The sequence below is a fragment of the Entamoeba invadens genome, assembly GCF_000330505.1.
Source record: "Entamoeba invadens IP1 unplaced genomic scaffold scaff_1105074725027, whole genome shotgun sequence".
Classification (NCBI taxonomy): domain Eukaryota; phylum Evosea; order Mastigamoebida; family Endamoebidae; genus Entamoeba; species Entamoeba invadens.
The window spans coordinates 25,740-41,068 of NW_004191732.1; the positions used below are offsets into that span (position 1 = coordinate 25,740).

Sequence of the window (15,329 nt, forward strand, 5' to 3'; positions counted from 1 at the left end):
CCGAAGTGTTAAAACGAGAAAAATATAAAAAGAGTGCTGACGTATACTCTTTGGCTATAACCATGTTCGAGTGTATTTCATGGAGTTATGCATATTCCTACGATAAATTTAAATTTCCTTGGTCAATTGCAGAGTTTGTGATTAAAGGGTCACGATTACCAAAGCCGGATGAGATGAATCAAGATATATATGATATTATCTGTGGTTGTTGGGATAATGAACCCACAAAAAGAAGTTCGTCAGAAAATGTCAAATACAAGCTCGAAACTTTATTTAACACTCAAATGGCCTAAAGCCAAAAAATATGATTTTTTAAAAAATTTAATACCAAATTTGATTTTTGCCTTTCATTTCATTTTTCATGAATTTCATGTTTCAAAATGAAATTTGGTAAAAATTTTATAAAAATTATTTTTAAAGTGACGACATAATTAAATAAATATTTTGTATAATTATAATAACATAAACTAATATTATAAAAATTTTTGGATTTTGCAAAAAAAGACAAAAATGATGTTTGGAAAATATAATAATGTAAACTATTGTTACATAATATTAATTATATAACTAAATAAATAGTTTTATATATTTTTTATCATAATATTTACTATTTGTTATGATAATGTTATAATAATATTAATAGATTGTTTTTTTTGTTTTTTATTCAGATCTATTTTTAATGACATGAACTAAATCATCAATAAAAACAACATATTATCGAATTAAAAAGCAACTTGCTGTTTATCTAGTCAACACCGACATACATCAAATCAAATTGAGTTTGTTATGGTTCGTTTTTATATTTTTAATATACATCTTATTTATGCAACAAAATTTGTTATTGTATATTGGATATATTATTATTTAATAAAACAAATTTGGGGTTCTGAAATATAGTAAAACCTATTAAACGCGGCACTTTTGAATTGCGCAACTCTCAATAGAAAGCAGTTTAGACTGAATCCAAAAATCGAGTTTTCTATAGAACAGGTTTTGATGTTTGATTGGCGAAAATTCCCGTTCTTGAGAGAACAAAAATTACCATACTTTCTTGCTTTTGAAAAGTTTGACTGTGTTTTTGAAAAAAAATGTTGCTATTTTTAACCTCAAAAACAAATCTTAGGTAATTGAGTCCTCATTTTTATTATTTTTGACTAAGTTTTGGGTCATTTTTCGGTTTTTCGGCCAAGAGGGGGTTTTGGTCTTTTTTAACGACTTTTTTAAAGAAGGCATTTTTTGATATTGTTATTATTCTAATAAATAATTGGTTTTCGGCCAGTTAAGTGTTAATCACATTTAATGATATTATTTAATTTTTTAAATTAAATCGATAAAAAACTAATAAATTTAAAAAATATAAGAACAACAGAATAAACAAAATAAAAAAATCGTCACACAACATTTTTTTTACTTTGATGGTTGATATCATTTTTAAATTAAACTTAAAAGATCGAATGATTTAAGTTGAGTTGTCTTATTTATTGTCGCATGATAAATGCAAATGACATCAGAAGGTCTGTTATATCAAGCTAAATATGCGGATTTAGTGTATTTGTAATATATCAGCATCAAATATGAAGTTAGGAAAAGAAGAAAAAAGTGCTTTTAAAGAAAATATTCATTCTGTTACATTTGCAACTTATTGGAGATATAGTTCCACTCGATACTGCTTATGATAATGAGAACAATTCAAAATCGGTTGTTGTTAACGACTTGGAGTTGTTAGTATTCACAGTTTCAAGTTCAACATCCAATGTAATTGTTTTGTATTTTGAATGATAACCCAAAGACTTCTATTATTACTGTTAAGTATAAAAATATCATAATTATTAATTTAGTTGTTGTTTGCTGTCGAAAAAAAGTTGATTCAAACACAAATAATTATCTACATAGTCATTATAATACTAAGATGCACCAATTATATCAGTTGTAGTTTGATTCAAAATTGTCAATTTGAGTGCTCCAAATTTGGATTCAACGGTTAACCTAACAAACCTTGGTTTTTATGCTTTTTTATATCAGCATTGTCAAAGATTCAATTGATAATCCATACACTGTATTGGTTGTTGTTAAATTTGTTGATGATATTAGACTCTGTCTTTGTAATCGAGTGGTTTTACTTAAAAAATTATCAAATTTATTGACCTTAAGTGGTGCATTACCGTTGTGATCAATCACAAATATTCTGTAATTGTAGTTTTGATTTTTAAATTGACTTCACCGTTTTTTTTCAAAATTGGAGACATCACATGGACAGTTAATAGTTGAAAACTGTTTGTCAAAGTCATATGTTTCTTTTGTTAAATAACAAATAAGATCGCATGAATTTGTGAATTCATTGGTTCTACTAGTTTGTTTGGAGTTGGGTTTTATTATAACAACTTGAGTACAGACATCTAAAAATGATTTAGTTATTTGAAATAAATATATTATTTTAACAGGTTTAATTTTTTGTGTGTTTTTTTCTGTTAATTAATTTTACCATAATACCGTTTTTGCCCAAATCTATTTTTTTGAATAACTAAACCTTAGCCTTACTATTTTTTATTAATATCAAACCATTTCCTTTGAATGTATTATTATGATAATATTTTCATTTGATTTTATAAATTAATAATGATATTAATGTAATTATACTGTTTTATCAATAGTAAATAACGACTTTGTAAAAGTACCAAGGTTTTACTGTTTTCAAACAACAACGAAAACGACGTTGTCCCGAAGACGATAGTTGGAGTAATAGTTCTTTACTTTCGACGCGTTGTTTAAGAAACCATATTCACAATTATTTTTTTGTCAAATCGATTATGTTTGTAAATATATCATATTTGAAAAAACATAGACAACGGTGTTTGTGTTGATAGTCTAATTGATCTTGTTATTCTGTTCATTTTTTTATCACTAATTAATTATTAGTTTATTTTTTGAAACATAAAATATAGTTGTTTTTAAGAACTATATAGTTTGTTTTTTTTTCAAAATTGTTTTTTACCAACTCGGATTTTTTGTTCACATCTCAAAAATAATCAAATTAAATTTCAGATTCTTTTTGAGAAAATAGTTGAAAACAATCACACCAATACTTTGGATAAAAACAACGGAACGTATTACGGAGAATTGAAAAAACGCAAAACAAACAAGTCAGCAAACTATTATCTTTTCAAATAATTGAATTACAACAAACTGTGTTATAGAATGTATTACAACAATAAGTGAACATGTTTGTTATATGTAATGTATATATTAATTTATATATTCAATAACAATGACATTCAAGGTGGTTAAAATGTACTTGATAGTGAATCTGTTTTGGAAACTCCAAGTACATCGCCTAATACTAAAAATTTTATTGGCTTGAAATATATATGTCTCGGGATTTCTGATGTTTCTATTGCGTAAATCCCGAAAAAATATAAAAATTATATTTTCGATATAATATCTTATTTAAACTAGTTCTTATTTGTTAGTTTGTTTGAGTAATATCCTTGTGCAGAAAAATGTTAAGAAAAAAAAACGGGCATGACAGTCTTTTTTAAAAGACCAAACGACAAAAAAAGAAAAAAATAACACTGCCTAATAAAAAAATTAACAGGGAAACAAGGAAACGTGTTAATAGCAATAAAAAATATTCTTGTGGTTATAATTAAAAATTTCATAAAAAATTTTAAGGTTTCTGCGGGAGTCGAACCCAAGAACTTTTCCTTACTAGGGAAACGCACTGCCAACTATGCTAAGAGGCCTTTTTAACATTTTATCGCGGTAACTTTATGGAGAATTAACAAAAACCAACTTGAATTAACAATTAATATTAAAATTTAAAGAAAATTTAATTTAAAATAAAAAACTAAAAAGCTAAATGACAGAAATCCGTCCCCTCAATGGTTTTGAACTTCCTGTGTATTACGTGTGTCTGACTTTGAGTGACACATTTAACAAATTTGATTACACACAATTTAGAACTGACGTGGTGAAAGAGATTATCAAATACACTCCTTTTCATCTCACCATAAAAACAAAAGACGGCCATTTTTATTGGTATAAATTAGACGACAAATGGCTAATAGATAATGTCGATATTTATATTACAGAAGTTCCATTTGAAGAAAATAAAGAAATTGAAGCTGCTGACTATAATCTGCCACAAGAAGGTGTTCCACTGTTTTCTATTGAATGCTCAGAAAATGAGAGTACAAGTCGTTTAAAGTTGTATGCAAACCACTCACTGTGTGACGGGCGCACCATTGCAAATTTATATCAAGTTTTCAAGAACGCAATTCCAAACGAATTTCATAAAGCCCTTCACGACGACGAACTTCCTCCATTTGACTATAAAAGTCTGTACGCCATCAATGAAGATGTTTTACACCAAAATCCCGTCTCTTGGGATATCGCACATGTTTCTGTTGTTCCTCCAATAACAGAGAAGTGTGACTACATCAACATCTTTGGCACTTTCGACTGTCAAAAAGTGCTTTCCTTTTGTCAAAGATACAAAATTGGAGTTCAGGCGATACTAATGGCGTCACAAGAAAGAGCTACACGACGTTTTATGAACATAACCAATGAAGTGCCAATCAGTGTGTACGCACCAACAGACACAAGACAAACAAAATTCGCGAATGAGGAATTGAAACGTCACAATTTCTATTGCTCGGCGGGAGCTAACTTCCCAGCAATCGTCGGCAAAGAAAGTATTATGAAAGATCTGAAAGAGTGCAATTTTAAGATGAAAGAGGCACTAAAAACGTCGGATTGCTGCGTACATATACTTTTGTCGTGTAAACAAGTTGATGAGAAAACACTTGAATTTACACCAACAAAAGGAGCACCAAGTGTATCAAAAATGCGAGTCATTTCATGTTCGAATATAGGTCTTTACAAAAACATGAACGACCCATTTTTCGCTTTAAGATATCAATGTAATATCAATAAGTATGCTATTGTGTTGGACTCATAGCACTCAGAAAAGAATCTTCACACGTTCTTGTTTATCCCTGGAAAATTAAACCAAAAGTTTGTCGAGGAAATAAAAAGAGAGTTGGATGATGTCATGAAATTTGTGTGCGAAAATTGATTAATTTTTGAAATATTTTAGTTGGCAAGTAAATTTTTTGATTAGTTTTAGTTTGCTGTTTTTTACACTACTTTTTATTAACCAAAACCACCACGCTGATATAATTTTTACTGTATATGTTTTAGATAGATAACAATAGTTATATCAAATCATCTATTATGCAAAACAATTACAACTAAAACTTAACTGAATGTCTTCTCAAGGGACATACAACAACAAATTTTTACCATTATTGTTTTTTTGCTCTTTTGTTCTTTTTTTTAAATTGGAAAAATAATTTTTAAGAATTAAAATTAAGCTAGATACAGAATTATAGTTTGTCGAACTATTTAAATACTTTTTTTATTTAAATGTTCAAGTTTACTTGTTTTTTTTATTTCACCTAAATATATTTTCATTTGGTTTTTATAATAGTATAAAAAATTATTACTTGTAAGTAGAAACCTCAGTCCTATTCTAAACCTTAGTACCAAGAATGAAGATTCGATATTTTTGCTGTGATAAAAACCTGACAACACAGTCTTTTCAACAATTAAGTAATGGTCACTCTTCATTAAGTAAAACTTATCTATATTTAAGACTTTTATGATTAATTTATAATTTAAATAATTTATTATATAGTTTAATAATAAGTAACAAAAAACACAATAAAATATTTCAATTTTAATTCATTAAAATGGTTTTAATTAACTAATATTTATAAATTAGAGTCGTGCATAAGGCAAAGTTTTGCATAAGGTGGAGTGACCATTGTAATTGTTTAATTTAAAAAATAAAAATTATAAGTCAAAAACAAAAAAGCATTTTGGGTTATTTATAATCTCGAAAAATTAGTCAAAAAATGGAAAAGTGGTGCAAACAAGGTTATGGGCAAATGGACTGACCAAAAGTAACTATTCAACATTATAATTTAATTATAATGTTATTTTAAAAGGATGGATTTTGATAACAAAAAAAATAGAAAATCCACTTGTTCTATTGAGCATCAAATAACTTTATTTGGGTATCATCATATTGAGACCTGAATGTGTTTAATTGCACACGAGCACGACAACTCTCAAAGAAATTGATAAAAGGGAAATACAAGTGATATAAATTGATTATCTATGAATTCCGCGACTAATTTGTTAAGTTTTTATGAAAATTGGTTAAATCTTATTTAATTGAGTTAATATTTATACTTTTTGAGTAAGATTTTGTTTTAAAAGGTACATGGGTTGTTTCGAGTACTTTTTTCTGAAAAAAAATCTTGTCGTCTCTGTCTTTTTTTCCTTGCCTTCAAAAAAATTATTTCAACCATTTAAGTGTTAATATCATTTATGGTGATGTTTTGTGAATGATTTTATAACATAAAAAGAATGTATTAAAAATCAATTGTTTAATTTATTATTTAAGAATAGTTTTTTCATAATATTTCCTAATAGCTTGACATGGTGAATGATGTTAATGAATAATTCCCTAAAACTGTTGAAAAAAACGGATTTGGAATTATTTAAACAATCAAAAAACTGTAAAAATTAAAATGTGTGCTCTTTCTAGTTACACGTTATGATAGTATCAAGGTACTTCGCCACTATCAAAGATTTCATTAACTTGGAGTTGATATGCAAAAAGTTTGGTGGTAATATGGAAAAGTTCCACTTTAACCCAATTCCGTTAAATTACAAAACAATTAGGTACTTCCCAAACATTGAGACACTTCATTTGTGGGAAGAAGAGGATGAATATTTTGGCAATGAATTTATGACGAACACAGAAGAAAATGAAGATTGTGAAAATGAAAATAGTGAAAATGGAGTTGTTTTAAAAAAAGAGTTCTATCGAATCATTGTGTGGTTTACTGTTGATTTTGAAACTGTTTACATAAACAAAAGTCAAAACATTGAGTTCAAAAATGTTACCTACACTCAAAATGATAGAAAGAAATTTGGTAATAACATACCATCTAGTGTGACATCAATTGGTCAACAATGTTTTTATAATTGTATTAAGCTAAGCAGTGTTACATTACCATCTAGAATGACATCAATTAGTGATTGTTGTTTTAAAGAATGCAGTAGTTTGAGCGATGTTACATTACCATCTAGTGTGGAATCGATTGGTAATTAATGTTTCTATAACTGCACAGATTTAAGTGGTGTAAACATACCATCGAGTGTAACATCAATCAGTTATTGTTGTTTCTATGGATGCAGCAGTCTAAGCAGTCTCAAGATACCATCAACTATAACATCGTTAGGTCTACAATGTTTTTATGATTGTAGTAATCTAAGTAGTGTTACAATACCATCACGTGTTACAACAATTGGTGAAAAATGTTTTTGTGGATGTAGTAGTCTCGGCAATGTCACAATACCATCTAGTGTGGAATCGATTGGTAAAGAATGTTTTTATTTTTGTATTAATCTAAGCAGTGTTACATTACCATTAAATGTGACAACAATAAAAAATGAATGTTTCTATTATTGCACTAATCTTTGCAGTGTTACGATATCACCACGTGTTACAAAAATTGGTTATAAATGTTTCGGTTATTGTATTAGTCTTAGCAATGTAACAATACCATTAAATGTAACATCAATTGGTAAATGTTGTTTCTTTAAATGTACTAGTCTCAGCAATGTAACAATACCATCTAGTGTGACATCAATAGGAGAATATTGTTTCCATAATTGCAGCAATCTAGGCAGTGTTACAATATTATCAAGTGTGTCATCACTTGAAAAACACTGTTTCCCATCAAACACAGTAGTTCATCGAGGTTAATGAGATTTTTTAATCGTTACTTATTTGTTATTTTTTTAAATTTTTATTTAAAATAATTGAAAAAGTCAATTAAAAAATTGTAAAATTGATAAAGTTAAAATCATGATATCGTATTTGCATGCGAGGGGAGTCCTAAACCCCCACCAATCTTTTATAGTATGATTATTCTTAAATAGCAGATCATTCAGAACATTTAAAAACTTAAAGACAATATATCATAAGTGATATAATACTAAATATTATTCAAAATACCACTCTAACATTCTTATTTTCATTAACAATATATAAAATAATTAATATTTACTACTTTTTCATTAAAAGATATAAGTTACACAAATAACCACATTTCAACATTTCATTTCGTTTTGTTTGAAAATAATCACACTTAAAACTTGATAGTTCAAGCCATGAAAGTGATTATTAAAAAATATCGATATTTAAATATAAAAAATATAAAAAATATAAAATAATAAAATAATAAAATATACTTTTTTGATTTATGTTTAATATGATTGTAATATTTTTTATCAAAATACTTGCAATATAATTAGATTAACATCGTCATCACTATATTAAATGTAAAGTTGGCGAGAAAAAGTCTTGCTAGATACCATTAACTATATTTTATTGTAAATAACCATTTGTTATTAGTTTTTTTTAATTATAAAAAATTTGTATACAGGAAGGATAAAAAACGCTTCCGTCTTTTTAACCGCTACTTATCGTTCTAAGAGTTATAATTAAAAAAATATAATACAAAGTATAATACAAATTACCACTTCGGATAGAAAAAGTTTCCACGGGCATATTCGCCTTCAAGGTAGACAGTACTATACATTTTATTATATTAATATTATTCAAATAAAAAACAGGTGGGAGCGGCAGGGTTGGCCAAGATCCAGTTTTTAACCAACTCCATTACAATCTCTAATACCTTTCAATTCAATTTTCAGTTTTAGTATATTGTTATCAAAAAACCTAAAAAGTTTTTTGAGTAAAAATGTTTTTAAAAATTGGTAAAACTATAGTTAACGATTTAAACATAATTTTCGTATTATTTAAATTATTATTACAGTGTGTAATAAAATAGTTTTTGAGAACAACCATTGAACAGTAAAAAGCATGTGAAATGTTGGGATACAAAGTTTTTCAAAATAAATTACAATATTCACCAATTATAATAGTTGTAAATACAGAAGATACTTGCAAATAATAAAAACTATCTTGAATAATTTTTGGATTTCAACATAAAATTTAATATTAAAACAATTAATACACATTTTCAATATATACATTAAAATTAATTATTAGCGTAAATATGTGATATACATTTATCTTCAACAATAATATTGAATTGTTCGTTTTTTAATAAAATGGCAATGGAACAATCAAATAGTCGTTTTATTATATTTATCATTTTTTCCAATAATACAAAACAAACAATGTATCATTTTTTGAATGGAGTAAACCATATTACTTTCCAAAAACAGTCAAACTTATCTTCAGATAATCTTTTAAATAAAAACAATTTTTCAAAATATTATAATACTCAGTCAAAATAATAATTACTCATTGAATTGAAAACAAAGAGTATCAGAGTAATTTTGGATAAGTTTTATTTACATATTAATTTATCAATTGATAGATTTTAATGTACAATTAAATCAACACAAATATATATAAATATTTTTCATTTTAAAGTATTTTAAAAACAACCTTGTTATTAATATTAATTATCGTTTTATTTTTCTTCATTTCAATCATATGGTATATATGGTATAAATAATTGTGTTTTGTCATTTATTTTTTTTCTTTTTCAAAAAAATAAAATGTTATTTACCATTTTAATGTTTTTAAAGTTTTTTTCAATAACATGATTGATTGGTCGATCCTGAAATAACTATTCAACTTACGATTGTTCCAATAAACTGAGTTATTTCTGAACCTCGACTAAAAAGGATTTTACCAAAGGTGAGCTTTAATCAAATATAACAAAGGAAATTGTATTAAAATTAAATAGAATTAATATAATTAATAACATAACAATTGTAATTAATCAGATAATAAAATAGCATTAACATTTTTTACAACTTTATGAAGTAAATGGACTTATAAATAACCAGTTTTAAATTAAGAACAACACAAGAAAAACACTCACCACAAAAATACCCATTGCTGAATTTCTTTTGTTATAATTCTTTTCTGCAACACATTTTCCCATTGTTGTACACAAAAACCCTTCTTGGCATTGACCACACATCGACTCACACCCTTTCTTCCATTTGTAGATGCCAACATCAATAGCGTTTTCGTCTACTGTACACTCGGTGTCTGCGCAGTCGAATGACCGTTGGTCGCACTGATCTATTTTTAGAAGTTCTTCGTATAGTCGAAAGAAGAATCTTTAATTTTTAGAACATCTCCAGGAGCACTTCTATAACTGATTGCTATAGCGTTTGAAAATTCTTTACAACTTTTATCCATAGCAACAAAAAGAGCAACTGTGTTATTCACTTGTGTGTACTTATACGTCATGTTATTTTTAATAAGAACGATTCCATCTTCATTGGCAGCTTTTTCTACATCTGTTATCAACAAAAGTTTGATATCCACAATATCAAGAGTAAAGTTTACTTCAAAATTCACCTTCATTTGTTTGAAGTCTTGTGACATAAAGAACGCAGAGCTGTAAATCATCCCAAACATGTTGGTTCCATCACCATCTTTAGTTACTATCTGTGGCTTAATTGGGTCAATAGCTTCAGACTCGTTTTTACTATTCACTTTGTAGAGGTACCATATCATCATTGGATTCATAACTGGATGCTCTTCTGAATAAATCACATCTCCTCCAACAAACAAACATTTTGTCATATTGAAGTGTTGAAAAGCTGTTGTAGCTGTTGCGATGTACCCAACTCTTTCTATCACTTTTGGCATCGCCAACTTTGAAAAATCGATGGATATTATTTTGAGATTGGTGGAATCAAAAGGACGATTTATAGTAAAAGTGTCATCCATATTTTTGGTGTACGTGGCGTCATTTGTTTGGATCAAATCAACTGGTCGATTCAAATTGTACACTTGAACTGTGAGTTCATTTTGTGTGACATTTAACACAACAAGACTTGGTGTTATTTGTTGTAAGAATTCACTAATAGCGACAGTTGCTTGATACATTGAGTCTTTCACGTATTTCAAGTGTGCTGTGCCCTCTAAAAAAAAGGTCATTCATTAGCCCTACTAAGTTCATATTAAAGTACTCCAAATTTTGATTCTGGTAGTACATAATAGCAGAACCGATTATCATACAAGTCACACTCTTTTGACTCGGACCAGTCACTGTGAGCCATTGTCCACAACGACTGACGTTACGTCCCATTTTAAAATAATAGAAACGAGAAGGACTGACATAACAAATGGAATTTAAATTGTATGCAGAAATGATGTGTTGGTAGTCAGGGATTTTAGAATAACAATCTGAAACGGTTGTATATGTTATTTCTTGGGAATTCAAATTAACAGCTGCAAAATCGGTCATACAGTTCGATTTCACTGTTGGAAGAACAGAGTCTGTTGATAATACGTTACTTAAGATTACCAAAAGTAGAAATACCATTTTAAATTGAAATACAGTGTTCGGATTTCTTTATATTATATCTTATGTATTATCTGCGAAACTTATTATATTTGATTGTCGTAAACGAGTTAATAAATCCTAATTGTAGCATATTCATTTTTTATTTAATATAATTAAAATAATTCATAAAATTATATATTATATTATTTTTTTACATAAAATTGTGTTTATCAATTTTGGTTTATAGTTTCTGAAGTTTTATGATATTTTTTTAAAAAAATTGATATGAAATTATTGTTAAAAAATATCTCTATGTATTCGTGTTTCGTATTATTTGTTTAAGGGTTTAATTAAGAATGATAATTTAATGCTTGATACTTATATTTGTTGTTAAAATTACAAAATTGTTTATTTTTATTATTTCAGTGTTTTTATCAAATTTTACTTGTTGTTAATTTATTAAACTTTATTGTCGTTTTTATTTTAACAAGCTAAATGTTATTTGATTTGGTCGAGTTTATGTATATAGTATGTATTGTTATATCTCCGATTATTGTTAAAAATAATGATATTATTTACCAAAAATATATCACATTTAAAATAATGAAACATCTAAATAATAAAACCAAAAAAACTTTTATTGATATGATTATTTTATTACTTTATATTAATATTATTATATATACAGTCAAAGGCGTCTATTTGTCGTTATTATAATTGTCGAACTTGCTTATTTATAGCACAATTGGCGAATCATTTTGGTCTAGGACAATTAAATATTTTGTTCTCGAATCTGTAACTTTTGTTGAATTAAAAACTAAATTTTATTTAAAAAATAGATTTCAATATAAAAAATTTTCTACAAAATTCACTCATTTACGACAAATAGACGCCTTTGATTGTAATCATTTGATATATAATAAAGTGGTATATTGAATAACTTCAATTTGTTTTAATGTCTAATTTTTTTATAACAGATTTTTTACAAGTACTATAATTTTTAATATTCAAAATCATATTGTATAATACATTAATAGATAATTTTAAAGTCGGTGAACTAAAAAAAATCGATGAATCCGGTTTTTGCAAACTGTCCAGAGTATAAAATTCTCTTTGTTGGGCAATATAACACAGGAAAAGTCCAACTTATTCAAGCTTTCCGAACCCCTCAACCATTTGATGATGTTATAACAAAAATTGGAGTTGATTTTGCGGTTTGTTTTTTTTTTCTAAAACAAATATTTAAAAACCACAACTACACTTATTAATTAAAATATTAATACATTGTAATAATCATTTTACTATTCAATTTTATAGTTTAAATTTAAATGATAAATTGTTTGTTTACATTGTGATGGAATAATATGCAAATCATACAATTATCATTAAATAAATATCATCATTTTATTGTAATTTTTATATTAAATTATATGGTTAATACATTAATTGATTGATAGGTTTCTTCATTGCTTGTTGAAAGGACAATTGTCAGAGTTCAGTTATGGGATGTTGGTTTGTGTTATATAATAATGTAATAATTGTACTTATCAAATAGAAGTGGGCGACAGATTTAAAAACCTCACTCAAACCTTCTATAGGTTTGTATATATCATATTAATATTATATATATAATAATAGTTATTATTATAAAATTTATTAATAAATATATTATATTAAATTTATAATATTATATTATTATTTAATTATTATTATATTATTAATTATTCTAATTATAAAATTTAATTAATTAAATTATAATATAAAACTATTTATTGTTGAATTTAAAATTATAAAAAGTATAATATGTTGTTAATTTTAAGTTAATTAAAAATGTACGATACAAAACCATTTTATTGTTGTGTTATTAACTAATGAATAACAACAGTTTTTTGATTGTGACAGTAAGTTAGTCATTTTATTATAATTTTGATGTTATATGGGTTTAAAATCTTGTTTTTATTATAGAACATACTCAAATATAACAATAAGAGGAAGTGATGCTGTTTTATATTTCTATTCAGCAATAAACCATCAAACCTTTGATGAAATGAAACGCGAAATCGTTAGAAATTTCAAAATGGTAAGCAAGCCAGAACCTCGTTATGTTTTAGTAGAAACAAATAGTGATAATGACTTATTGAGAGACGTCAACGAAGAGGAAATTATAGAAGTCGAGAATTTGCTTGGTATTGAAGATCACATTAAAATAAATAAAATCACACACTCAAAAGCGGTTGATTTAGTCATGCAAATAGTGTCGATTATGATGAGTAACGCCGAACAAGAAAATACAACAAAAACACAGCAAAAAATTGTTAAAACGCACGAGCAACCCAAAAAGAATGAAAAAGGAGGTTGTTTATGTGTTTGATTTTAAATTTAATTGTTTTTAAACGTTTTATTTTTTTAGAATAATTTTATACCTCTTTTTGTTATTTTTGACCAACTGTATCATGGTTTACTATTTTATTGTCGGTATTTATAGTTTTATTGAATTTATCTGTCAATTTTGTTATTAAAAAATGGTATTAATTAATTAAATTAAAAAATATGAATTAATTAATTAAAGATCGGTCGGAATATATTGCTCTGAAGAAGTCAAGTTTCTCATGTAGCAAGTGAAGTAATCGTACTTATCGACTTTGACTGGATCCCCAACACAATTGTTATTTTGGAATCTTGCCTGTTGGAACCCATTTTCAGTCTCAGAAATATTCAACGAAAAAGTTCTAAAGTTGAGGCACCCATATGGATAGTACCAAGCATCGTCTCTTGCCTCTGGGTTGCTCTTACATGACCTTGAAGTGAACAACATTTGTTGTTTAACAAAGTATGGTGGGATTTTATCTGTAACAGCAAATCCATAAGTGTAAGTTGTTTGCATTGTAAGTTCGTCACAACGTCTCCCTTTTAATACATAAACTGTTTTAAAGTCTTCAGATAACACCAATCTGAAAATTCCATCTTCACCTTGATAACATTCGTTCTCTTCAATTGCAAAGAATTTAATCGAAGTGTCATTACTAACAATAAATCTTGCAAAGGAGAATGAAAGAAGTGCAAAGAAAGCAATTAAAAACATTTTATTTTATTTGATTAAACTCATAGTTCTTTTTATATTACGAATACAATAAACAAATATTTGAAAACTTAATACAATGAAATACTTCGAATTTTGAAATGTTTTTAACTTCAAACCGAAGTTAAAAATGCCGAAAATAACAAATATTGTTTATTTATTAAAATAATTATAATAATTTGGTTTTAATTATTTTTTTTTGAAGTTAACATAAAAAATAACATAAATGTAATTATTTGTTTATTTTTGGTAATATATCATTATTTAATAATAAGAATTTAAATTGTGCGAAAATATATATTACTTTTTAAAATATTATTTTTACGATTTGGCAGTTTTGATATTATTACATTTCTGAAATAGTTTTTTGTTGCAATTTTGTAATATATTATTTGTTACATTCACAAATATTCATATAACAAAAATTAAACAATAATAATACACAACTAAACATAATAAAAATTTTTGTTACTATTTGTTACTATTATTCTCATCAATTCAATAAATAATTTTATTTCATAATCGTTGTGTTTTTTATTTAATTAAAAAGTGTTATTGTTATTATTTTTTTACATAAAAATATAAAAATGAATTTAAAATTTATCCAATATATCAAGTGTATTGAACAATTGTATTGAATATTTTAATAAGATAAATGATTAACCTTTATTTTATGTTTTAAATGTGATTTATATTTATTGGTTAAGTTATTAATATGTTAATTTCATTGTGTAGCACTATTAAAAAACGGTTTGATATTTTTTTATTTCATATATTATCAAATTTCAAATGAGTTTTTTATAATTTGATTAATTTGTTCAGATATTTAT

The 15,329-nt window shown here is 26.2% G+C and overlaps 6 protein-coding genes across 6 annotated transcripts; 4 read left to right on the top strand and 2 right to left on the bottom strand.

Moving 5' to 3' along the window:
- Positions 1 to 8: 8 nt before the first annotated feature.
- Positions 9 to 293, top strand: EIN_088860 (tyrosine kinase, putative; the record flags this gene model as incomplete). The annotated part of the gene is made up of 1 exon (XM_004183671.1): positions 9 to 293. A coding segment is annotated over one exon (285 nt), but the record flags the coding sequence as incomplete, so codon positions are not given.
- Positions 294 to 3,856: 3,563 nt separating this feature from the next.
- EIN_088870 (hypothetical protein) lies at positions 3,857 to 5,074 on the top strand (the record flags this gene model as incomplete). The annotated part of the gene is made up of 2 exons (XM_004183672.1): positions 3,857 to 4,932; positions 5,035 to 5,074. 2 exons carry the CDS (start codon positions 3,857 to 3,859, stop codon positions 5,072 to 5,074), a joined length of 1,116 nt encoding a protein of 371 aa, XP_004183720.1.
- Positions 5,075 to 6,700: 1,626 nt separating this feature from the next.
- EIN_088880 (hypothetical protein) lies at positions 6,701 to 7,840 on the top strand (the record flags this gene model as incomplete). The annotated part of the gene is made up of 2 exons (XM_004183673.1): positions 6,701 to 7,160; positions 7,203 to 7,840. The coding sequence occupies 2 exons, from the start codon at positions 6,701 to 6,703 to the stop codon at positions 7,838 to 7,840; spliced, it is 1,098 nt and encodes a 365-aa protein (XP_004183721.1).
- Positions 7,841 to 10,210: 2,370 nt separating this feature from the next.
- Positions 10,211 to 11,071, bottom strand: EIN_088890 (hypothetical protein; the record flags this gene model as incomplete). The annotated part of the gene is made up of 1 exon (XM_004183674.1): positions 10,211 to 11,071. One exon carries the CDS (start codon positions 11,069 to 11,071, stop codon positions 10,211 to 10,213), a length of 861 nt encoding a protein of 286 aa, XP_004183722.1.
- A 1,419-nt stretch (positions 11,072 to 12,490) lies between these two features.
- On the top strand, positions 12,491 to 13,905 carry EIN_088900 (GTP-binding protein ryH1, putative; the record flags this gene model as incomplete). The annotated part of the gene is made up of 5 exons (XM_004183675.1): positions 12,491 to 12,634; positions 12,878 to 12,932; positions 12,976 to 13,018; positions 13,410 to 13,785; positions 13,831 to 13,905. 5 exons carry the CDS (start codon positions 12,491 to 12,493, stop codon positions 13,903 to 13,905), a joined length of 693 nt encoding a protein of 230 aa, XP_004183723.1.
- Positions 13,906 to 13,983: 78 nt separating this feature from the next.
- Positions 13,984 to 14,502, bottom strand: EIN_088910 (hypothetical protein; the record flags this gene model as incomplete). The annotated part of the gene is made up of 1 exon (XM_004183676.1): positions 13,984 to 14,502. One exon carries the CDS (start codon positions 14,500 to 14,502, stop codon positions 13,984 to 13,986), a length of 519 nt encoding a protein of 172 aa, XP_004183724.1.
- Positions 14,503 to 15,329: the final 827 nt, after the last annotated feature.